The 24,228-nt window shown below is 40.2% G+C and overlaps 1 protein-coding gene across 1 annotated transcript; it reads right to left on the bottom strand.

Moving 5' to 3' along the window:
- Positions 1-599: 599 nt before the first annotated feature.
- xirp2b (xin actin binding repeat containing 2b) lies at positions 600-20,116 on the bottom strand. The gene is given in 10 exon segments (XM_005918187.3): positions 600-2,053; positions 2,313-2,443; positions 4,824-7,895; positions 7,897-14,266; positions 15,589-15,677; positions 15,775-15,832; positions 16,131-16,220; positions 16,886-17,014; positions 17,589-17,751; positions 19,877-20,116. Coding segments are annotated over 8 exon segments (9,951 nt in total). The 5' UTR covers positions 17,640-17,751; positions 19,877-20,116; the 3' UTR covers positions 600-2,053; positions 2,313-2,351.
- Between the last annotated feature and the right edge of the window lie 4,112 nt (positions 20,117-24,228).

Raw genomic sequence — 24,228 nt, 5'->3', positions numbered from 1 at the left:
GCAAATTCAGTAACTGCAGAGTTGCAGATTTCCTGACATTAACATTAGCACAGAAACTGTGTGCTGGGAGCTTCGTGGCATGAGTTTCCATGGCTGAGCAGCTCCTGTAGGTGTAATGTGTAGACGATCCAGCATTTTTGTCCACATCGTGTATACCGGGGAACAACCAGGAACTAAGGAACCACATTTGGGTTTGTTTAAAATTCACAATATTGTAAAACACTTTCTTTTCAATTGCTGCTACATCACACTGCATGTGTTAAAACTGCCTCTCATTTGCCTTTTTTCAGTCTTAAGTATCCAGTTATCCCTACATGATAGTGGTAGTCTGGTCCACTCCAGACACACCTGTGCTTTGAGCTCTGAAATCCCCTCCTTGTAAGCATAGCTAAAAAGGAGATTATACTGACAGTGTAAGAGGAGTCTACTAGCCTTCCTCTGTCTACAGTAGATGCTTTATATCCATACACCTGAGAAATACAAACTGCTGCCTCTTTGTGTTTGATATGGATGAACTCTGGACATGTAGCATTTCACATATAGCACATTGATTCAAGAATTAGATTTGTGTTAGAATGTGAAAGAGACAAATGCAAAGATGAAATTCAACATTTTATTGCTCTTAGATCAGCAATATAGTAAGTGAAACAGCATGACATCATTTTCTTGTATAAAGCAAGATACAATCATGTAATCTAAAAAATAATATTCCCTTGTTGCAAAATATTTGCTTTCCAAAATAGGATACAAATGTCCAAAACAAAAATGACAATAACCAATTTGCTTGTTTATATTATATACTTGCAATATCATAAATAAATTAATTCTGATATACTTTAGTAGTCTGCACACCAGGTGCTAAGAAAAGAAAAATGCAAAAAATGTGAATAGGTTGAAAGGTTAATGGTACAAAATCAGAGTCCAAAGAGGGTGATTGTTTCAGAGAGCTCAAGTGCGCTTAGTATAAAAAAATGGCGAGACCTATACAACAATCCAATTCATTTTGAAACAAGATGAATTGACTGTGGAAAACAAACAAGTTCTGAGCCAAATTATATTTGAAAACAAAAAACAAAAGTTTGAGAGCAGTGAGAGTTATAAAGTTTAAAATCCAATAATAATGACTAATTAAGCACATAAGTTAATTTAAAATCACAGTTTTGGTGTTATTTTAATGCAGATATTAAATTTGTCATGTTTTTATCATAATTCAATCAACCATAATCCTTTATAACTTACTGAAACTAGGTTGATATCACGATTGATACTGGTTATTGATGTGGTTCGGTATATCAGATTATTAGGAAAACAAAAAACGTGAATGAACTGCAAAGAATGAAAAATGACACACGGGAAAAGCACAACAGATAAAGGCACATAACATCATCTGCTTTTCACACTTTGTCTGCATCTATCTCTCGAGCACTTACTATTACAACCTGCCTTTCCACACCATTTACATTTATATTATACACATTTTCCTACTTATCAAGTTCCCTTTTAAATCACTTAGCTGCATAACCTTCAACCAAACCCTTCCTTAATTATACCTATGGGACAGTTCTTTCCTCTTACTGCACCATTTAGACTTTTGTGCCTCTTCTTTGGTTTTTATTAGACTAAACTTTGGGTGACTTTATTTCAAAGAACACTCCGGGGAACAGTCTTTCTGTGTTGCTGTGTGGGTGACTTTGGGGAGCTTTCTGGAGGGGGCCACTGTGGTTTAGTTAGCTGAATGTCTTCCTCTATTTTAAAGGCTTTCTTTGGGGGATTGGCCTGTGGGGGCCAAACTACAGATATTTTGTTGCAGTGTGGTTTGCTTTCACTAAATGTTTTTGTCATTTCATTTTCAACACTGTGTGCTTTCTCTACTGAACTCGTGCTGCTTGCAAAATATCTCCATTCAAGTTTCTGATTTGAGGGGATAGGTCCACCACGTCCTGCGGGGAGTCTCTGCCCGAGTCCATCATCATAGTTCCCTTTGGACTTCAGGAGTTGTTTGTAATGGGGTAGGCAGTACAAATGTCCATGGAGAGAGACATAATTTCCTAGGCTACACACAACAAATGAAAAATCCTCTGTTAAGAGATGCACTACATCAATTATTTAACAATTATTTTAATGTAATTTTAGAGCCACAAGTCCTACTTTATTGATTTTTCCTTTACAGGAAGACTGGATACTATACATACTGTATGTTGTAGACATGGTGGCAACCATTATGTTGTCATTAAAACACAATTGCGTTTACCAATACTGCAGTGCTCAGAAAGCCCCTATAAACATTTATTTGAATGAATGGCAGCCTTTACCTTAATTTGTTCCTGCAGTGCTCACAGCAGAAACAGGACTTATGGTACTTTTTTTTGTCCACTATGAGAGCATCCATCGGATAGGCTCTCCTCCGGCACACCGTGCACAGTTCCGACCTCGGAACTCGAACCTGTTTCAAGGAGATAAAATTCACATTGGTTATATCGTGAACAGTCTTTGGGTTGCCTCATAATCGCACATTTTTATTACAGTTAAACTAATACAAAAACAGCAGAATAGATTATCTTTGGATTCTTAAGAGTAGTCACATGTTGAATGTAGGTTTTTTTTTTTTTATAGTAGTCACATGAGCAAATGGTTTAGTGGTTGTTAGGATCAGAGATGGGCAGTAACGCGTTACTGTAATCCGGTTACTTTTTTCAAGTAATGAGTAAAGTAAGGGATTACTATTGCAAAAACGGTAATTAGATTACCGTTACTTTCCCGTAGGAACGCTGCGTTACTAAAACTGTGATTTTTTTTTTTTTTTTTTTTGCGAGAACGTCTCATGACAGTGACGTAAGCGAGTGCGACGTTTGTGACAACAGCTGTGCGCAGATTAACAATGGATAATATATCGAGTGCGGGAGAGAGTATGAGCGTGCAGCGTTTAAAGCGTGGAAGTACTGACCTTACTTTAAGTTTGATTCCATAAAAAGTGACAAAAACATTAGTGTCCGTTGTGCGTGGGAAGAAAACTTCTTTTTACAGCGAAAAAAAACCCTAAACTTCCAAGCAAGCACCGAGTGCACAACGATGTAATGGGAAACTCACAGAGATTCTTCCACTGACCGCTGCGGCACACCTGCACCAGGGTAAACCTCCGCCTACCCCACTCCTGCTTTACAGGTGAAAATAGAGCAACAGGACTGCTAGTCTTTGATTTTATTTATTTTCTGCTGTGTTTTACTTGCATCTATTTGAAAGACTGAGTGTAAACACACAAAAAAAATATTTTATGTGCTGGAATGTGCAGAAAATAGGTTAAACATATAAAATATTAAACAAATTTCTTCCAGTCAGAGAATGTTGCATATAATTTAATTTTTGCTTGATGCATAAAGTTAAAAGATTAAAACTAATAAAACAAGTTTAAAAAAAGAGACTTTTCCATTTGATTACATTTTGTATGATGGATTATGTAGAAAAAGTAGAATTGGGCTGAAAGATCTATCGCTTTATCACCTATTCAGGTTGTAAATCGTGTTTTTAAAAAGTAACTAAGTAATTAATTACTTTTGAAAATAAGTAATCAGTAAAGTAACGGGATTACTTTTTGGCGAAGTAATCGGTAATTAGTTACTGATTACTTTTTTCAAGTAACTTGACCAACACTGGTTAGGATTTAGTGTTATTCACCCGAGCAGTCAGAGATGTCCATGTATCTCTATTGCAGATTAACCCTGTATTCCCAAATGTATCACAGTTGATACATTTTTTTTTTGTTTACTTAAACTCATATATGGGAACACTATATCTATATTTTCAAATTTTTTATTTTGTCAGAACATTTAATTAATGCTCCAGTTTCAAAAAAATTGACAAATTCTGGCAGTTGTTTCATGTTTCAGGCTTTACAGGGTTAACAGAGTCTGTGACTACATTCGGGCAACATACTCTATAGTGTATTCATACCACTGGCTTACCTTTACAAAATGTAGCATGAACATATGAATTATGCTTTTCCCAAACAATTTATCTCACTCACACACACACACACACACACACACACACACTTTTGTTTTGTTTTTCTAAAGCTTATGTGACCTAATGTAACCTGGTCATGTTAATGTTTGAAGTGATTAAATGTGAAGCGCACTGCATTGCAACATTTTTCAGTGCATTTATTGTACTGAATAGATTGGATGGATTTACACTGACATACATCCCCGTGTGATAATCTGTTATAACAAAGAGCACTTAAGCTGTCCTTAAGCATAGTTAGTGAAAAGCTTTAAAAGCCTTTATTTTTTACTTCATATAATCTTTTGGTTTATGATCAAGCAGATGCAATACCAAAAACATTTGTGTCAACCTGAGCTGCACTATTGTTTTGCTCTTGTTAGCATGAAACAAATAAAACAACATCATCATGCCAGCATTGCTATTTTGAGCATGTTAGCACACTCAGATGGGTTTCAGAAATGTGGTCTATTTGTTTGTCTACATGGACATGAGATTTGCACTGTTGCAACAATCTGCACTACTTTTTAAACCACTTTGATGAACTATGCTACCTCATTGCCTACCTCATTGCCTGTGTTAGAAGCAATTATGGTGCCCATGCACACAAAAAAAGATTAGAATTGATGCACATGAACTCAAATCTAAAGAGTAAATTTTGGACCATTTCATAGTGCAGCTTGGCTGTAAACTGCCTGCACAATCCAAACAATACAACAGGTAGAAATTATACTTTTCCAACACAGCGGCACAAATTGATTTTTAAAGAAAAGCCATCCGTAATCCATGCCATTAGTTTCTGCTGTTTCATGCCACACATTTTTTACCAGATGAGGCAATCTTCGTCTGGTGCGACACAATTTGCGATGTTGTTTCCTCAGAAACACTGTATCCAAGACTCTTGAAGACTGTCTCGCTCTCCGTCCATGTTTTATGGAAATTCCTCAGCAACTTCTCTGTAGCATCTTCATCGTATGTTTCTGTTCGCCTCGCTGCAGCAGCTTTTCTTTTCACTGCATCAGCATAGGAGAAAGGAGCTTTGGGTAGGGTTGACACACTCTCAGAGTGCACAGTGACAGCTGTCCTTGTTCCGGTGACCTTGTTACCAAATTCATCAAGATGTGAGAAATGCTCTGTGATTGATTCGGTTTCAGAGAGGGCTGATGGTTCGGCTGGCACAGTTCCTACCTCATTTTTCTGCACAGGGAGGGGAGTGCTCTGCCTTGAGCCTCCCTTTGTCTCTTGAGGACTTTCTTGCTTTGAAGTGTCTGCTGTTGTTTCACTCAGGCTTGACACAAGCTCCTCCTGATCCTTTATCTCTTCTCTGAATAAAGAACTTTGCTCACCGAGTTCAAAAACATTTTTAATAGCCTGGATGTCAAAAGCTGGCATTTCCTGTTCCAGGCCGTCTGCTTTCTCTTTGTCACAATCTTTGCTTTTGGAGTCATTGTGAAGGCGCTCCGTGAGTGGGATAAGCTCTTTTCTGATATATGTTTTCTCTTCTGGTGATGCAAATTTGTTTACAAGACTCGACAAGTCAGCCCTGGGAAGCTCATCCTTTTCTTTGTTCTTATTTTCTGCTTCACACTCACTGACGTCTGGGCCCAGTCGCTCAGGAATAGCAATCGGTTCCTTGCGCACATAGATCTTATTAACTCCTGCTTTTTGAGCCTCTTCAAAAAACTCTTTCTTCTCTTTGACAGATGCAGATGATAATTCTGAAGCTTCACCAAGATCTGGGTCATTTTGACCCAATGGCATATGGGTCTCAGACTTACTTTGTATTTCATTTGCACTCAAACCTTGAGAAATGATACCTTTATCCTCTACTGCTGTATTATTAACACAAGCCTGCAGAACTTCCTCGGATAAACTCTTTCGGGGCTTTTCCGTTGCCATCGGTATCCCTGAAGCCTCCATAACCTGGGACTCGGTTTTGATTTGTCGATGGAACGAAGCAGGCGGCTCCACAATCTCAGATTTCTTTTCTGGGATTGGGCTGGGAAATAGTGGTGGTGGGGTGATGCCACGCGAGAGCTTGGCTGTTGTGTCTTTAAGTCGAGCCAAATTTTCAGCTTTGTCAAAAGTTGGAGAAGGTGTGATTCTAGTGATACGTGATGTTGGAGTGTCACACCTGCGTAGCGGCGGTGTGGGAGGTGTGGGTGGCCTGTGCAGGAGGGTGGGTGATGGCGTCACTCTCTGGGGCGAGTCAGTTCTCCGTTTGGACTCGATGGTGATGAATGTCGGTGACGGAGAACGTGTCCTGAGTGAGGGTGAGGGAGCTCGAAGGTCGACGGACTTGGACAGACCCACTTCTTCTTTCTTTTTTTCATGTGAGGATTCTTTTTTGGTTTGGCTCTCAACTTTGGCTGAACCGATGCTGATCTTGGATATTTTTGGCGATGCTGCACCAGAAACCACTCTCTCAGATGCCGGCTCACTTTCACGCCTGTCCTTGGTTTCATCTTCTAGATGATCTATTGGCTTGGCCTCTGCTAATCTCCTTACATTGGAAACAATATCTGTACTTTTTTGAGCATCCCTTGCATCTTCAGATCCCTCCAGTTCACATTTTCTTTCCTGATTGAGCAAACTCTTTGCAGATTTTGCATCGGTCTTTTCTGAAGCCTTTTGCATCTCTGTGAAGTGAGAGATTAACATTTGGACCTCCTGCTTTTGAGATTCCTCTGTTTGTGCTATTGTGGACTTAATCGGTTCATTTTGTTCTGACTCGCCAGTCACTGTAATTGGCACATCCATACTTTCTTTTGGTGGTTCTTTCCCACTCTGCTGAGTAGCTGTCAAACCTGTCTTTTGAGATCCTTCTACATGCTTTTGAACAGTTTTTTGCTGTGTGGAATCCTGATCATCTGTGCTGTCTGTGGTAACGACTTTTCTCTTGACTTCTATGTGCTCTACTTTGTGAATCTGGGTGACTGCAGTTGTCTTTTGCATTTGCTGAGTGTTCTCAGATGTTGTTTTCTTGGTTTCTATAACTTCTGTCTTTGAGTCGGTGAGAATATCTTTACCTTGACCTGACTGTGCAACCCCTTTAGACTTTTTTGACTTCTTTTTCTTCTTCACTGGATTTGTGTTGTTGGTTTCTGATTGGTTGTCAGTACTTACAGTAACAGCAGGTGGAGCAACACCAACAGGGGGAGGATGTGGAAGAGGAGGAGAGGGAGTAACTTTCTTAATCTCCTGCTTTAACTCTGTCTTTATGTCTTTGGGTTCATCGATCACTTTCACCTCAGCAGGTTCCACTTTGAAATCTTGTGAAACACTCTGTTTCTCAGTCTCACTGGACGATTTTACCTCTGCTTGCTTTTCTTGTTTATTGCTCTTTTTCGCCTTCTGGTTTGGCTTGCCTGTTTTAACATTTGCATTAGCAGCTGCCGTTTCTGTTTGCGTTAGCTGATTAGGAATGCTTTCTTTCTTACAAGGTGAAGGATCAGCTTTGCTCTTGTTGATATAGTCCAATGATTTGGATTCCTTGGTTTCCTTTTTGGACAGGTCATGCATTGTTTCTATGTCAGGTTTCTGGGCAGTGGTTTTCTCATCTTGTTTTTCTTCAGATTTGTTGGACACCTTTGTTTTCTGACTTTTCAAGTCTTTCTTTGTACGACTAGCTGTGCTGTCTGTTTTTGCAACGTCAATTACTTTTGTCTGCACTTTTTCCACCTTGACAGATTGAGCAGACTGTTTTGAGGAAACAGTTTTCTGCATAGTTGTATGCATCTGTTGTCTAACAGCTGACGTGGATGTGGTCTTTTGAATAGAGACAACCTTGGAAGACTCGTTAGAGGCGATTTGCTGTTGAGCAGAAGATAAAATTGTGGAATCTGTGAGGATATTCTCACTTGCATTACTCCGTGTTGAATTTGTGGCTATGATCTGCTTGGATGGATTACATGACAGTGACTCTGAATGAACACTCACTGGTATCTTTGCATTTGCTGCCCTGTGTGATTTCTGAGCTGATGCCATTTGACTGCTCTGCATCTTCAGTGGAAATCATTTGGAGAGCAGAGGTGACTGAGTCATATATAAAAGTGGGCGATGGAGTGGTTGGTGGTGTGTTTTCCTCCCTCAGCTTCCGGTACTTTTCTTCAGCTTTTATTAACGGTGTGTTAAATTTGCTCATTTTCCCTCTCATAAAAGGAGGAGGAGATGGCGGAGGAGTAAATTTCATGGGAGCAATGTAAATTTTCTTTAATGGCTGTGGTGACTCTGGAGGAGGAGGAGGGATCTCATGTGAAATAGTTTTTGATGTATGCGTTGTTGTTGTTTTTAATGTGTTTTGGCTCATTTCCACTTGTTTCTCAGTAGTTGTTGCCACCTCTTGTGTTTTGCTTAATTCTACTTTAGGTTCCAGCTTTGGCACTGGATGCAAAACGGGAGCTTTCACTTTTTTGACTGTCATCTTTTTTGCCTTTGCTGGTGAAGGATGAATTGGTTGTGCTGGCATGGTCTCGAGTTCTTGTTGAGATGGAGGAGGTGGGAGGAAGTCCTGCTCAGTAGTTAGCGGTGGTGGTGGTGGTGGAGGAGGGAGGTGATCGATGTCAGTATCAGCGGAAGGAGGATGAGGACTAGGAGGAGGAGGAGGAAGGTCAGTATCTATCACCGGTGGAGGCGGTGGGAGAGGCAGATCAGCTTCTGGTGCTTTTGGCTTTAAGACGTAAACATCAGTTTTGACTTTGTTTTTACCAAGTTTTATCATGGCCTTTGGGTTAGATTTAAGGTTACGAAACTCTGTCTTTAATGTTTTGATGCCGTGATTTTGGGTAATAGTTTTGTGGTCCACAACAGTTGTTGATTGCTGAGCCGACTGCTCCATAGTGTATGTTTTTGTAATGGTTTCATTGGAGATGGTGTGATTTTCTTTTGGTGCTTCAACAACATTTACCGTTTTAATCTTCTGTATGTTTCTTTGTGCATCAGTTTTAAGATTTTTAATGGGTGGGCTCTGCTTGACTCTTCTATATGCTCCCAGACGGACTTTTGGAGTTTCACGCTGCGCTGTTTCTAGCAGTGATTTAATAGTGCCTTTTACATCCCCCTTTATCACTTCTTCTTTCTCCAGCTGGCTTTGCTCCTGAGTCTCATATAATGACTTAATTGACATCTTGACATCACCCTTTATATCACCCTCAAGGCTTGAGCTTCTTTGCACCCTCTGTGTAGGTGGGGACTCCATGAAGAGCTGAATCGTCCCTCTGACATCACCCTGAACATCTATTTCCTGTTGACACTTTTTCATCTCACTGGATGCATCTTGTAGACTTTGCATTGCTGTCTGAATATCACCCCTCACAATTTCTTCCTTTTCAATTTCCTTCACTGCTTGCTTCGCCAGTTCCAGAGATTTCATTGTTGCCTTCACATCTCCGGCAACTAAATCCTCAACAACAGTTTCAACTCTTGATGTTGCTGATTTCTCAAGAGATCTTAGAGTCCCTTTGATATTTCCTGGTATGATATCTGGCTTCTCCACCTCCTTGTGCCTCTTCTGAGCCCTCTCCAAACACCGTAGAGCTTTTGGTATGTTGCCTTTCACCACCTCCTCTTTCTCTACAATGACTGTCTGATTCACTGATTCAGACAATGAATTCAAAGCAGCTCTTAAGTCACCTTTCACAATTTCCTCCTTTTGGATCCTTTCCAATGAGGCAGCTGGCTCTGACATGAAAACCTTGACTGTGTTGTGAACATCACCCGGTATAACATCCTCAACTGTACGCTCAATTTGAGTTTGATTACAGCCAAGCATGAGTTTTGTGCCCTTGATGTCACCCCCAACAATCACTTCTTTTTTTGCTGTTTCAGGCAGAGTATCATCAGGCTCTAACTGGAGTTGTTTAAGATAGTCCACAGCCCCAGATTCAATGCACGTAGAGTAAAAGCTGACATTTCCCTTTTCAGTGTCATCTACCCTTATCTTCACTGCCCGATCTGACTTGTCTGGGCTGGACAGCCTTTGAAGAGCACTCTTTATATCCCCTTTTACAATGTCCTCTTTTTCAGCAGAAAGGTTTTCTTGTTTATTTAGAAGCGAATATAATGTCATCTGTACATCTCCTTTTTCATCCTCCTGGATGAGTATTCCATGTTTTGCTGATCCATCCTCACTGAAAAGTTTGTTTATAGCCTCCTGGATGTCACCGCGTATTATTTCCTCCTTTTCAACAGTGCTAACTCTTTCTTGGCTAAATAATTGCTGCACCGTTGAGCTGACATTACCTTTCTCTTCTGAATCTATGACTATCTGCTGATCCTGTCTTTCCTGTCTGTTCAGTAGGTTCATCATGATAGTCTGCAGATCTCCCCTGATTACTTCCTCTCGTTGAATCTCAGGAGCCTGCTTGTTCATTAGCTGGTATTTTGCCATCCTAACGTCACCAATTTCATCAGTTTCAATGAGAATTCCCTTCGATTTCACCATTTTCTGACTATAAAGTTCCTCGAGAGTTCCCTTGACGCTCTTGCCCAGGATTTCCGTCCTTTCCACTTTTGTCTCATTAAAGTCGTCAATTGGTGTCGTCTCAAAGAGCCAAGTTGTTGTCTTTACATCCGCTTTGGGGATCTCCTCTTGAGTCATGTTTGCCTCCTCATCCTCATCTGCCTCTTTAATGTGGTCAAGAGGATTTTTCTCAAACAGCCAGACTGAATGTTTAACATCTCCCTTTGCAGTCTCCTCCTTTTTAACAGTTTCAATCAAATTTTCAGAGCTCATACTTCTGATTTTGTCAATGGACTGAGTTTCAAATCTCCACTTAGCAGTTCTGACATCACCTTTTTGAATTTCACTCACATTAACAGTTCGAACACATCCCTGTGACAAAGTGTCAGACTCAAAGCGATGCTTATTCATTCTTACGTCACCCCCTTGAATGTCCTCTACTGTTTTTATTAAAGGCTTCTTTTCTTCAGCAATCTTGTCAAGAGGCTGTGTCTCAAATTTCCATTTAGCAGAGACGACATCTCCTTTTTGCACATCCTGCTGTGTGACGGATTTAATTATATAAACCTCATCTGTGTCCTTGATAGCATCGAGGGGCTTTGTTTCAAACAACCATCGCGTTCCTACAACATTTCCCTGTGTCACCTCCTCACTTGTGACAGTGGTGACCTCGTGGTAGTGGCCCTCTTTGTCCTGGATGGCATAAAGGGGCTGAGTTTCAAACATCATTGTGTAATTTCCTACATTGCCCCTCTCCTCCTCATCACAGACAATTTTTTGGATTTTCTTCAGCTCTGTGTCCACGTCAGAGGAAACCTCCTGAATTTTATCTAAGGAGTAGGTCTCAAAAATAAAACGACCCTTATCCACATCTCCTCCTTGTACGTCGTTCACTGTGTGGCTGCTCATCGTCTGGGCTTGACTGTCGTGTATGGCATCAATGGATTGATTTTCAAAGAGCCATTTGCAGCTCACAACATTTCCTTTTTGTATGTCTTCGGTCTGAACTCTCTTGAGCTTTTGCATCACTTCCTCAGATGTAGAAGTGGTGATATCAGATGTTTGATTCTCAAAAATGTACTTCATCCTAGACACATCTCCAGATGCAATGTCTATCTCTGTGACACGTTTAAAAGCTCCCATCTCCTCTCCAGTGAGGTTCTCCAGTTTCTCTGTTTCAAAGAGAAAACAAGCCATTCTTACATCTTTTCCGTTGATGTCCTCTTGTTTTACAGTGCGCGTGTTCAGAACTGTCTCTGTCTCATCATGGATAGCATCAAGTGCTTGCGTCTCAAAAAGCCAAGTGCAGGTTTTAACATCCCCCTTATACATTTCTTCAGATTCGTTTTCATCCTTTACCTCCCCTCTTTCATACAAGATGTCCATTGGTTTGGTCTCAAATAGCCACTTGCAGGTTTTCACATCACCTTTCACAACATCAATATGTTTACTTGAACCCACAGTTTCTTCATCTTCAATGTTGCTGAAGTACTTGATAGCGTCAAGAGGCTGTGTTTCAAACAACCACTTTGCAGTTTTAACATCACCCGACTCAATTTCCTGTTTGGATATGCCCTTGATAATTTGATATTTGTCGATGCTTTCATCGAACTGATCAATCGGTTTTGTTTCAAACATCCATTTATATGTTGTTACATCTCCTTTAACAACTTCCTCCCGACGCACTGTTTTCACCTCGTGGAAGTGACCTGCGCTGTCTTGCATGGCATACAATGGAGTAGATTCAAACAATTCTGTATTTGATTTCACAGAGCCAGATGTTACTCCCTCTATTAGAATCTTTTGAGACTCATTCCTGCTGTTTAAATCTGTGCTCTCAAAGATTTGCTTGTAGCTTGACACATCCACTTTATCAATTTCTTCCAGGTCAATTGTTCGGACGACTTCTTTCTTTTCCTCTCTAATCTGCTCCAGAGGTTGGCTTTCAAATCGCCATTTCTGATGTCTAACATCACCCTTCTCCTCATCAAGTTCTACAGTCTTTTTCAGTTTTCCCACCTCTGCCAACTCCTTTAACTCTTCTGCTGGAATTGTTTCAAAATAATGTCTGGTTGATTTGACATTACCTGCAACGACATCGTCTTTAGTCAAAGGACGTGCATTTGCATCATCTTTCAAAGTATCCATTGGCTGGGTTTCAAATACCCAACAGTTCTTGCGTACATCTGCCCTGCAGCTTGTGCCGTCCTCCTGTGTGAGGTCATCTTCGACATTCACTGTTCGAGTGACCTCTTTCTTCGCTTCTCTTATGTCCTCTAAAGGTTGACTCTCAAAGCGCCACTTTTGGTGTCTCACATCCCCTTTTATTTCTTCACTTATTGCTGCCTTTTTAAGTTTTCCAACCTCGGGGCAGTTCTTCCTGACTGCTTGAGGGCTGCTTTCAAAAAAGTGCCTTGCAGATCTAACATTGCCCCCGATAATCTCCTCGATAGACTGAGGTCTGGCATTGGAGTCATCTTTCAGAGAATCCATTGGCTGTGTTTCAAACACTAAGCAGTGTTTGCGCACATCAGCTCCCATGATCTCTGTCGTTTCCATTTGTGAGCTTTCCAACTCACTGAGAGAATTTAATGTTTTTATCTCAAACAGCCACCTGCCCCAGTCTCCTTTATTGCTGTCCTCCATGGAAAGACTACACACAAGTTTCAAAGGAGCATTTTCTCTGTTTGTGATGTCCAGAGGTTGGGTATCAAAAAGCCAACGTGAAGCAATTGAGCTCTCCAATTCAGTTTCAATTTTGCGCACAGACTTAATCTCCAGCATCTGACTTGATTGTCCCATAATAATACATTTGAACTGAGTGTCAAATGTACTTGTTACTGTTTTCACATCTCCATTAATCTCCTCTAACACTGACCGCAGACACAGCAGGTGGCTCTCATCAATGGTCTCAGTGTGCCCAAGGACTCCCATGAATTTATTGTCAATCATGTAAATGGTAGCATTTCCATCCTCCTCTGTGAATACAATTTCCTTCGTCAAATCCTCCTCTTTATGCATTTTGTTTAGGGTGTCCATAGTTTGAGTTTCAAACAACCAAGCTGCAGCGCGGACATCTCCTTTATCAAATTTATTAAATTTGTTTCTGTATTCTGTGGAATTTGTGTTTTGTGAGCCCAGCTCATCCATTGGCTTGGTCTCAAACATCCATGCTGTTCGCCTTACATCTTTTCCCAGAATGATTTCCTGCTGAGTTATTTTCTTATTGTCTTCATCGTCATCTGGAATTTCATCTCTGATGGCATCCAGTGGCTTATTTTCAAACTTCCAACGCATTGCCTGCACGTCCCCGGGAAGGATCTCCTCCCATTCTGCATATTCTTCATCATTAATATCATCAGGACTGCCAACATCATCTTCATACCTGTACTCCTGGCTCTCTACCTGGTTGTTCTCGGTTTCGTTATAATCAATGTAGTACTCTTTCTCAATATTCTTGCGAACCTCAGGGTGAATGTGCTTGTAAAGACGTTTCAGCTCATTCATACTCCTCTGCTTGATGTAAGCCTCTCTGTTGAGTGGGTATTTGGATGGGTTTGCTGGTTCATGTGCATATTGGTACTTTGGAACATTTTCGCTGTCTGGTGGCATTTGTAATAAGTCTGGAGGTGGGGGTGGAAGGAAGTCAGAATCCTCAGCTGGTGGGGGTGGAAAGTCCTCATAATCCATCATTACAACCATTGTGTCTTGCAGTTCTTCAGTATGGGATGCTTCACACACCTCACTAGCCACTATGTTGTTTTGAGTCGCACTTGAGGACCACTTTGATCGACTGATGTCACGTCCAGTCTTTACAAGGAACAAAAATGACATTAACAGGTAAATGATCCATCAAATGACAACGAATTACAGATAAGTGACATATTTACTGAAAAGAAAGTATCTAGGTGAGCCAGTGTTCTGTTATTTAATTGGGTCAAGATATATGATTTACATCATATCCATGCATTTCAATAAAGCACTGTATGACCCCTCTTGAACATATGGAAGGGAACACTGCCATCCTGGTACAGACCACTCCCATCAGGATAAGAACAAATCATCATATTATAAACATGAATACTCAGAGCAACTTTGTACTGACACATTTCTTTAAAGGTATGGTGAGCAATAATTTTTTTCCAAGGGGCCACATGAGAATCTGGGAATGGCCTCTTGGAAAAAATTTCTCCTCACCCTGCACCAAGGGGACAATTGGACCTAAAAAGTGACTGGGTTCCCATATTGTCAGGGTCAAGGGGGGTAAGTCTTTCTTTTAAATTGGCATGATTTCGTATATATAAATTACCCTTGACCGAGTTGTGAAACTACACAGCAGACTGACAGTTTACTAAAATAAATGGAACTGTGTGATGTTCATCTTTTTTTTTCCCTTAAGCATAGGAATCACTAAGAAGAGTTAATGCTATATCTAAAGATGTTAAATCAACCACCTTCTCAGTACTATTATCAATATTTTGACCAAAAATATTCTATTTTGCTAATATTTTTTTTAGCAACTGTCTCTCCCTGTAGTGTTATAATGTAGTGACACAGTCTGTCACTGCCACACTGGATTCTGGTTCCTTCAACTTAAACATGGAGATGTATGCAGGACTGCAGCATTTCTGCAGATCTCCTACAGCAGTTATTTGCCTCAGTGCTTACTGATTATGCAAACAGAACTTTTCCTACTGCTGTTGCTTCATATTAAAAATATTCAAATGGCCAAAATCTGCAGACTTTTATTGCCTTGTCACATTATTCATTTAATATGTCAAGAATACAAGATCATGTTTATTTTCTGCAGTTCTCGACAGCAGATCAGTTCTAAGCATTTAAAGAATAAAGACAGAAACTCCAGTGGTATGTTGCGGGAGTGAGACTGTATACCTCCAACCCCTTGCAGAGCCTTACTGTCATTGGTGTTTGTTCGTTTACATTTAAATAAATAAACATATAAAGTAATGCTTCCATTGTATTTTTGACAATTAAACAGCCCAATCTGTAGAATTACACAGCTTTAACTTCATGTAACTTTAAAAAATGTAACAGTTCCAAGTTCCAATTAAACAGTCCAAAGTAAAGATTCCTTAATTTCATGTTCTTAATGGTTAAGTGCAAATCATTACCTTAATTGGTTTTTGTGGCGCGGCCTCTTCTATTGTTTTTTCAAAGTGATCCCTCAGTTCTTTTGTTGTGTACCTGGGAAAATCCTCTTCTAAAAGTCAGCACAGCCAAAAACAACAAAGGCAAGGTTTTAATCAGCACAGTAGTGACAGCTGATACAGAAAAGCCTATAGAAAAAGCATTACTACCTGTTTCATTTTGATGGTTTTCATAAGTGGATGCCAAGTTGTTGTCGCTATATGACACCTGTGAGCAATTAAAATGGGAATGGGTAAAGAGAAATTAGGGGGGAAACTGCACAGAGATAGACAGAAATGTAATAAGTGAGCATCATCCTTCACATCCTGCACATTTTTCCACTAAAAATAATGTTTTTAATCTCTGCTCAAGCTGTTAAAGACTACTAAACACACATTTATTAAACCAGTCAAACTGATTTCTATTAGTTACAGTTTTTACTCAACAAAGCAATCAATGAGTTTAGATCATTAGCGAGCCTTATTGCACTGCCTGCAAGAAAACAGTGAGTGGAATTATTATTTACCATCATTTCTTGATTGAAATTTAGCTGCTGACTGCCTGGGAGGACCTGTCTGGTGTCACTTGACTCTGTCACCTCTGAATGTGACATTTCCTTTGAAGAGAAAGGGCATGGCATTCAAACAAGGTGAAACTGTGCGCATGCCACATGTACACACATCTACATGAATATATGTTTGTCCTTGTCATGGCCACAGATGTGACTTGACTCCACTCTAATTCCACTACAACTCCATCCAACCAGAGCATAATAGCACACAACTGTATACCATGCAGAGAAGATGTTGGACCAGATTGCTTACTGCACTTTCAAATGATGAATCACAGATGGAGGCAAGATGACAAAGAATGTGCCAAGCTGTTCGCTCATGCTCTTCTATAGCAAAAAAAAAAGAAGAAAAAAAATCCATTGCTTTGCAAAGTTTCTAAGTTTCTATCTAGCAAAACGAGCTACAGCATAAGTGAAAATGCCCGGGAGGTTTTCATGGAAGCTGTTAAAAATGTCAAGCAGTGTCTGTAACTTAAGCCCACACACTTTGGTACTCGTGCAACAAGAGATACTAAGAGCCTCACTGTTAACATTCAGTCTGAATTTTGAATTTTTACTTGCAAAGTTCCTCATGCAGTGATGCAGATGGAAAACGGAAACAGCTCAGGTCAGAGAAAATGTTCTAATGATTTAATCATAGGCATTGCTTTCATGCTTTTTGTATCAGCCTGATGAAAGTAAAGTAATGCTTTGTTCTGCGTAATGTGTACCTGCACGGTTCTGTGATGGAAATGAAACTGGGTTACATTATGTGATGATGCAGTTTCCTGGGTCTCAAATTGTTTCCTCACACTTGCAAGTCCCCCAGGCAGGGAACAGACCCCCAACTCCTCCATGACCTAATGAAGCAGGAAATATCGTTAGCTGCCTCCACTTCTACATGACCTGAAATCAAACGGCTGCTTAATAGGGTTATTCTGTCTGGCATGCATGCAGCACAGACTGCCGTCAAACATGGTGTAGCTAATGCGGTTTGCTTTTTGTGTCTGCAGACACACGCAAAGGCGGGCACAAACTTATGTTCTGTTTATGTAATTGTTTTAGAATGGCATGACAATTTGTGAAAGCTTTTGCCAAGTAAAGCAAACAATAATACTGCTTTTCTTGAACATTTTTTCTATAGTAAGCCTTGCAATGGCAGTCTCATGTTTCCACTCTATTTATAAATGTTTGCACTGGTCTTTCACTAATATGGCATGGCATCACCAATGATAATGGTGGGAATACCAGCTCAGTGCAGCACAGTCACTGTACAGCAACTGGTTCCTTGAATAGGCTTGAGACTCTCCAACAAGAAAGCAAAAAAAGCAATACAACTGACTACAGAATCGTAGTTTCTAATTATGCATACCGCATGGTCTGTCAGGGACTATAGCTACATGCTGATACATGTCCATGCAGAAGCTGAAGTACCCCGCTGGGGATGGTGTTGTCTGCCCGCTTGGAGACAGTTGCCTGGTACATGGCCTCACACTTGACCGGTGGGATGACCTCTGAGTCCACAGAGCGAATCCCGATTCCTCTGGTTTAAATCTTACAGGAAGTCCTGCCCCAGTTAAAACTTCGCTGCCAGCAGCTAAGGCACAAGAAGCCAACTGTTTAAGAATTTGCTATTTGTGTGTTTTATTTGCTGTCATCAAATTATTAAAGGATAACATGACATCACAGTGACGCTACAAAAAATTCAGTTAAAGCATTATTAAAAGTATCTAAAGCTTTGATGATTGTCCTGTCATTTGTGCATAAAGAACAAGAGTTTGGGTATAAATATACAAATTTAAGTTGTATATAAATGGATTATATATTGATCTTCTAGGAAATATTGTACAAGTATTTCCAACTGAAAGCACATAAAATCATTCATTTGTAAATATATTCTTGGCGACAACAGGGGACTGCTACGATGCAGGTGGTGCTCCCACAAATGCCGTCCTTTAAAACATTTGCACACCTGTTGCCTGACATCAAGTTGATGGATGTGCAGGATTTATTTAAAAGGAAATAAACAGCTCTACAAAGTGGATTCCATCATCATCATGCTTTGCTGTCATGTTGGCCCATGGCTCCTGAGTGGAACAGAAATGAAGTGTACCTCAGGTGTATGGTGGTGCATTGAAATGGTCACTTAGATCTCAATGAATTTTTAAGAGGATCATAAGCAGAAAAGTTAATGTATCTTTTAATTAATGAACTGCCCCCCTTTAAAAGCACTTACATTATTCATCAGGTCAAAGCAGGAGTGCAACATGAGTGCGCTGGAGCTGTGTTAGTTATTATTATGTATAACCTGGTAACTTACAAATGTTTTATATTGGGAACGTTATTAGCCTCCAGAAACCAAATAATATCTTGAACATAGCAACGCTGCTGAAAAGGCAAACAGCATCCCTTCTATGTCTGGGACATAGAAAGCATTCACACCTCATTTCTGTGGATGTGGAAATAAGAAGGATAGATTTTGCATTTTTATAGCTGTACAGTTGAAAGTACAACATCAAAATATTCATATAATGACCAATTACTAACAATGGAAGTTGAAATAACACTAACAACACAAAGATTTTGCTTTGATGAATTATGATTGTATAAGCACCCTATTCTAATAACTATATCCACACATTTCCTAAGTATCTCTTATTCAAGTCCCAAGCTCCAGAGAACAGGAATTCAGATATGCAAGCTCAATAGTGGGCTGACAAACTTCTTTAATATGGCAATCTGTGAGTAAATAACTAAATATCATTGCATTTTTTAATGGCTAGTTTTCCCATTAGCATATTTGTTTATTTTCCCTGCTGACTATTTTTGATCTGTAGCTCACCAGTCTACTATTTTAGCCTTGGAGGAATGTTAACATGTAAATGAGCTAGTGCATTAAAAATACTTTTAAATTAGGCTATTCCTGTTACTTCAAATCTCATTTTATAGCATTTAAACTGAAAAAAAAAACAGAACAAAACAAACAAAAAAACCCACTGAAATACCTCCAAGGCCATAGACCCATTGACTCTAAATCACTATGGTATAGGAACAAAAAATTTGTAGAAAAAACATGCTTAGGCTATCTCATGACACTGACTGAGAGCTCAAATAACAAGAAAGTGAAGTAATCTCGGCGCCGTGCAAAAATAAATCACGCCTATTTTAAACTTAAGTGTGATGGGTCGTGTTTCTCTTTGAAATATAGAGGAAAGCTATGGGGGACGCGATTTTCCTTTACAAAAACATCAAGATAAACCATATATACACATCAGTGTATGCCCAACTACTCGTCAGTATTCCCTTTTTTCATCACTCAGCTGGCGACATATCTCCTAGAGGGTTGGCCTTGGTACAAACAGCTTAGCAGCTCAGAGTTTGGTCTCTTTGGAATTAGTTAAAGTAATGAATGTATACTCTCCTCGAGCTAATAAAAAAAAATCCTCAGCGTTAATTCAGCATTTTAGTCACGGTTTGATTTATATTTTGGCCCAGTGTCCTGTATTTTGAGTGAAAAGGTGCTCAGCATGAAGGCAATATTGATGTGTTGAATCAAACAAACACAAATCCATAGTTTCCTCTGCAGGTATCAAAAAGACAACAATGTAACAATGTTCTGTATCACATAAAAGTTTCTATGCATTCAGAATTTCTTAAGTCAAAATCAATCATGTATTCATTCCACATACACAAATACCTCCCCGAGACTGCTCATTACCTACCAGAGAAGGAAGATGGTGAATTATAAACACAATAAAATAAAAACTCAGCAAGTAAAATCCCAAAGGAAAGGCCACTGCACCCTCGGCATGCGGGGTCTGTCCAACCCAAAAGCAAATCCCAGTCAGTGATGGAGACCAGCTCCAGTGTTATGTGTTCACTTCTGTCCAACAAGCAGATAGTGACAGCTGATTTTATTTTAGACCCTCCGCCCACATGCAAAGGATGGACCTGGGTTTTTTTTTGGTTTTTTTTAGAGAGTGAGGCCTCCAAGCCTCCCATGTCAAGTCCCCCCCCCCAAAAAAAATCCATATGGAAATACTTCCTGTGACTCCCCTGCCGATGCTTGGGTACTAATAAATCAGGTCACCCTGGTTTCATCATCATCATCACTTTGTATTAGAGTGCACTGCATACTCCAGCAGCTGCCACCGCCTGTCATACGCAGAATTATGCACAGACAAATCCACAACAAATACGTGGAGGATCTCTTATTATTCACTGCTCCTGATAATCCCGCAGCGCGATGCAAAGTGGATGTCAGGCAGGTGCAAATTCAAGTGACAGTTAAACGGTGTTGAAATGTGTTGGCCATGCGCTGTGCTTTGCGGTTGGTCTGAAATAGGGTCAGTGATGTAATGCTATTTGTTAAGGTAAGGAGGGTTAAGGAGGCCATAAATACGACAGGAGACACCTCTCATCCCACCAGCTCATCTCGTTTGGCCAAGCTGCAGACGGTGGCGCCAGCCTGACTGGTACTTGTGGATGGTGGGTCAGAGTTTGAGACCATCACGACCCTCTTCATGCTCAGCATGTGTAACTCACACCTGCAATTCCAACCAGCTGTTTTTTAAAGAGACACTCTTGGTTCTTGCTTCCACAAAATCACACAAGAAATGTCCAAAATAAATGTGTTTTTAAATCAATTTTTCAGTGCGGCTAATATGATAGTAAAGTTGCATCTACTCCCAGATGTTCACTGTCAGATCTTGAAAAGAGCGAGAAAGGGCTACGAGAGAATCTGAGAGATATTTCAAGGTCTCCTGTTCTTTTCACGATGACCCTGATTTATTCAGCTTGAAGTCATGTCTCTGTGATCCATAGCAGGGTTAAGTCATGCAGTGAGAGGAAAAGGAAAGGAAGCATATTAAACTCCACCTCTCTCTCACACACACACACATGCGCACAGGAAGAATTGACAGCACTGGCAAATAGAAGCGATTTTTACCCGAAACTACAGGATTTTACATGTTAAGAAGAAAGAAAGAAAGACGGACACTTTTTTTGGCTGTAGAACAGTTCAAACCGAGTCCACGTGTCTCCAGAATAAATAGATCAGTGTAAATTGATAGAGTCTCTTTTGCTACAGAAAGTCCTCACAAACACTTTGTACAGTAAATGGACAGCATTTACTATGTCTGTGTTTACAACAAGTGCTGGAAGACACTTTGAACAAATGAAAAAATGTAGAAATTCTGTGAGTGTTTGTTGCTGGTCATACTTTTCTTCCACCGTGAAAATAAATCATTCAGGTGGGATCGTAGCCATTTCCAGCTGTACGGTACTTGTTTTTGAGTAGTGTGGCAGATGAGGCTACAAATTCCCGTGTTATTCAGTATAGCACCAACAGATTAAATCTTAAATCTGATCCAGTCTAATCCAGTCTGCCCTGGTGCATAGCCAAAACAAGACATGTGCAACTGTCCAGGTCCGTGGGCATCAACTCAAAGTATACAGATATATACGTGAACATGGGGAAAGTGAGTAGTAACTTGGGATGTTGCACAGACTTGACAAAAACGAATAATTTACATGCAACAAAGACAGACTAAGTAAGTGAACGCTCTCATCTTTCTGAAAGACTTACATCAACATGCCCTTAAGCAAGGCACTAAACCACTGGCTGCTTCCTCTTGAGAAGTGGCACCTCGCCAACACAAGTGTTTGGTGGAGAGCTTTAAAGTGTGAATTTGTAAACCTCTCTACTCTTGCAACTACTCACCCAGGCTGTTGCTGTAAATATCTTTGAGCTTTTTGTCACAGTGCCTGATTAAATAAGTGAGAGGCCCAGAGGAAAAGCCTCTGAGCTGTTTACATTGCAAAATTTAATTAGATTTCTGAAACAAAGAAAATGTCACACTCACAAAGGCTGACAGACATTTCTGTCTGATGTACTGTGCGACGCCTATACAGAAGCGCTTTTTGGTTTCAGATGATCTGAAGACTGTAAAAACGTAATGTCATAGCCAGATGACAGCTTTATTTATTTAACAATACGAACACAAATATCTACAGCAAATGTGACAAAATGTGACCATAAATCCTCAATCAAAGCGGTTTCCTGTGTGGTAAATAGTGTGACAAATCTAAGCAAATATAACACACAGAAAGCACTTTCAGATTTTATTGCAATAATTGTATTGCAAACAGCCCTTTTATAGATTTTATTTTTATTTTACAGATTGCATCAAGAAATGTGCAGAAATCTGCTCTTGCTAATTAAGAGATGTTATGACTCATAAATTTGCAACAATATATCTGCATATGTAGCAGTGAATTATGACATTTACTACGAATTTCCTTTTTTTTTATTGCTCTATGCTACACAGCTGCTGATAAATATGCATACGTCTAATCTGTACCATGTGGTTTCATCCATAACTTGGATCATTTGGATGGCACTTATTTCACTGTATTCTGTAAGAATATTGAAACCAGTGTTTTCATTTTGATCCTCTCTCCAGTCTTGGTGTAGCTCACATCAGTGAGCGCTGCATGCCGACCACAGGCTGGTGGCACCATGGGGTGCATGACAATGAGCCACATCTCCGTCAGATGCCATTAGAAGTGAGCCTATGAAAAGATTCACACACTTACAAAGAAAAGCCTTTTATCCTGGTCCAGATTTCCTTTCTTTTTTTTAACTAGCTTCCCATTTAGAGTGATGAATAGGACTGCCTCCATAGCCACGAAATTAGGAATGTAAACTACTGTAGCTGTCTGGATAAAAGTACACCAGTTGTCGGTGTTTTGTGATTTTTCTTTTTCCTTTTTAAATGATTTGCTTTGATTTGCTCTGTCATCACAAGACACGTGTTATAGCGCAGTAAGCAGAAGCTGCGATGAGGGATGCAAACCTTAAGCAGAAAATGCCTAAAAGATGATGTCAGGTTTGATAGGCCATATTTTAAGAAACCATCTGAGCTCTGAGAGTCCTGTACACTGTGGTGTCATGTAGAGTAGCAGCAGCTTTGCGAACCTCCCGATAGTCGCTGCTCTGTGTGTGGCTGCATGTGCTACACACAGATAGTATCACTCTTTTGACTGCAGGCCACCTGGTAATGCTGATGGAAGCCACACACTAGTCCAGCCTATCAGGAACATAACACTTAAAAATAAAATGGCTAGTTTACAAAAAGATATAATATAAGGGATGGTGATGACGAGGGATGGAAAATGATCTTTATTATTCCAATCAGCAAATTATAATGTTTAAATTGCACTCTTTTCAATCTGGACTGAGTAGTGCAGGAGTAAAACAATGTAAACAATGTGTCTTTGACACACGTTGTTTATTGGTGGCAGACAGAGGCTGCCAAATATGAGAGCAAAATATTTGTTTTTTATCAGAGAGACTTTCATCTTTGACAACCAAGGTCTCTTACAGGCCACAAAACATTGCACAACTTAATTTATACCAGGCGCACAGCACACCCACCACCCAGCTCTTTGTATTTCCTTTGGTTTGTCCTTAAAAACTATGAAACATTGGCAACTGAAAATTACTGCAGTTTTTTTTTAATCTGACTTTTTCAGATCAATGTCCACAAGGCTGCAAGTCCTGATGGCATCCCCGGGCGTGTTCTCGGAGCGTGTTCTGAGGAGCTTGCAGGAGTGCTTCCTGTAGATGTAGGACATCTACAGGAAGCGGTGTCTGAAAAGGGCTGGGAAAATCATCAAAGACCCCAGTCACCCATCACATGGACTCTTCACCCTCCTGCCCTCTGGGAGGCGCTACAGGAGCCTCCGTACTAAGACCTCCAGGTACTGGAACAGCTTCTTCCCCACAGCTGTCAGACTCCTGAACTCTGCCTCCTGACATCTGACCCACGTTAACACATGGACTGAACATACACACACCCACAACCAGCTACACACACAATGGACAACTGTACCCTCAAACACACAATAATAACATGGACTGAACCACCACTCACAACCACTAGCACTTTATGTAGCCTCTGCAGAAATTATCCACATATTTCACTTCTCTTAACTGCACTACTGTATAACTCTGTGTAAATAATCATTCTGTACAATTCGATAATTTTTAATTCTACAACTGTTTATAACT

This window comes from Haplochromis burtoni, unplaced genomic scaffold (genome assembly GCF_018398535.1).
Source record: "Haplochromis burtoni strain Fernald_Lab_line unplaced genomic scaffold, NCSU_Asbu1 Contig_29, whole genome shotgun sequence".
Classification (NCBI taxonomy): domain Eukaryota; kingdom Metazoa; phylum Chordata; class Actinopteri; order Cichliformes; family Cichlidae; genus Haplochromis; species Haplochromis burtoni.
This window is presented reverse-complemented; position numbering and strand designations above follow the sequence as displayed.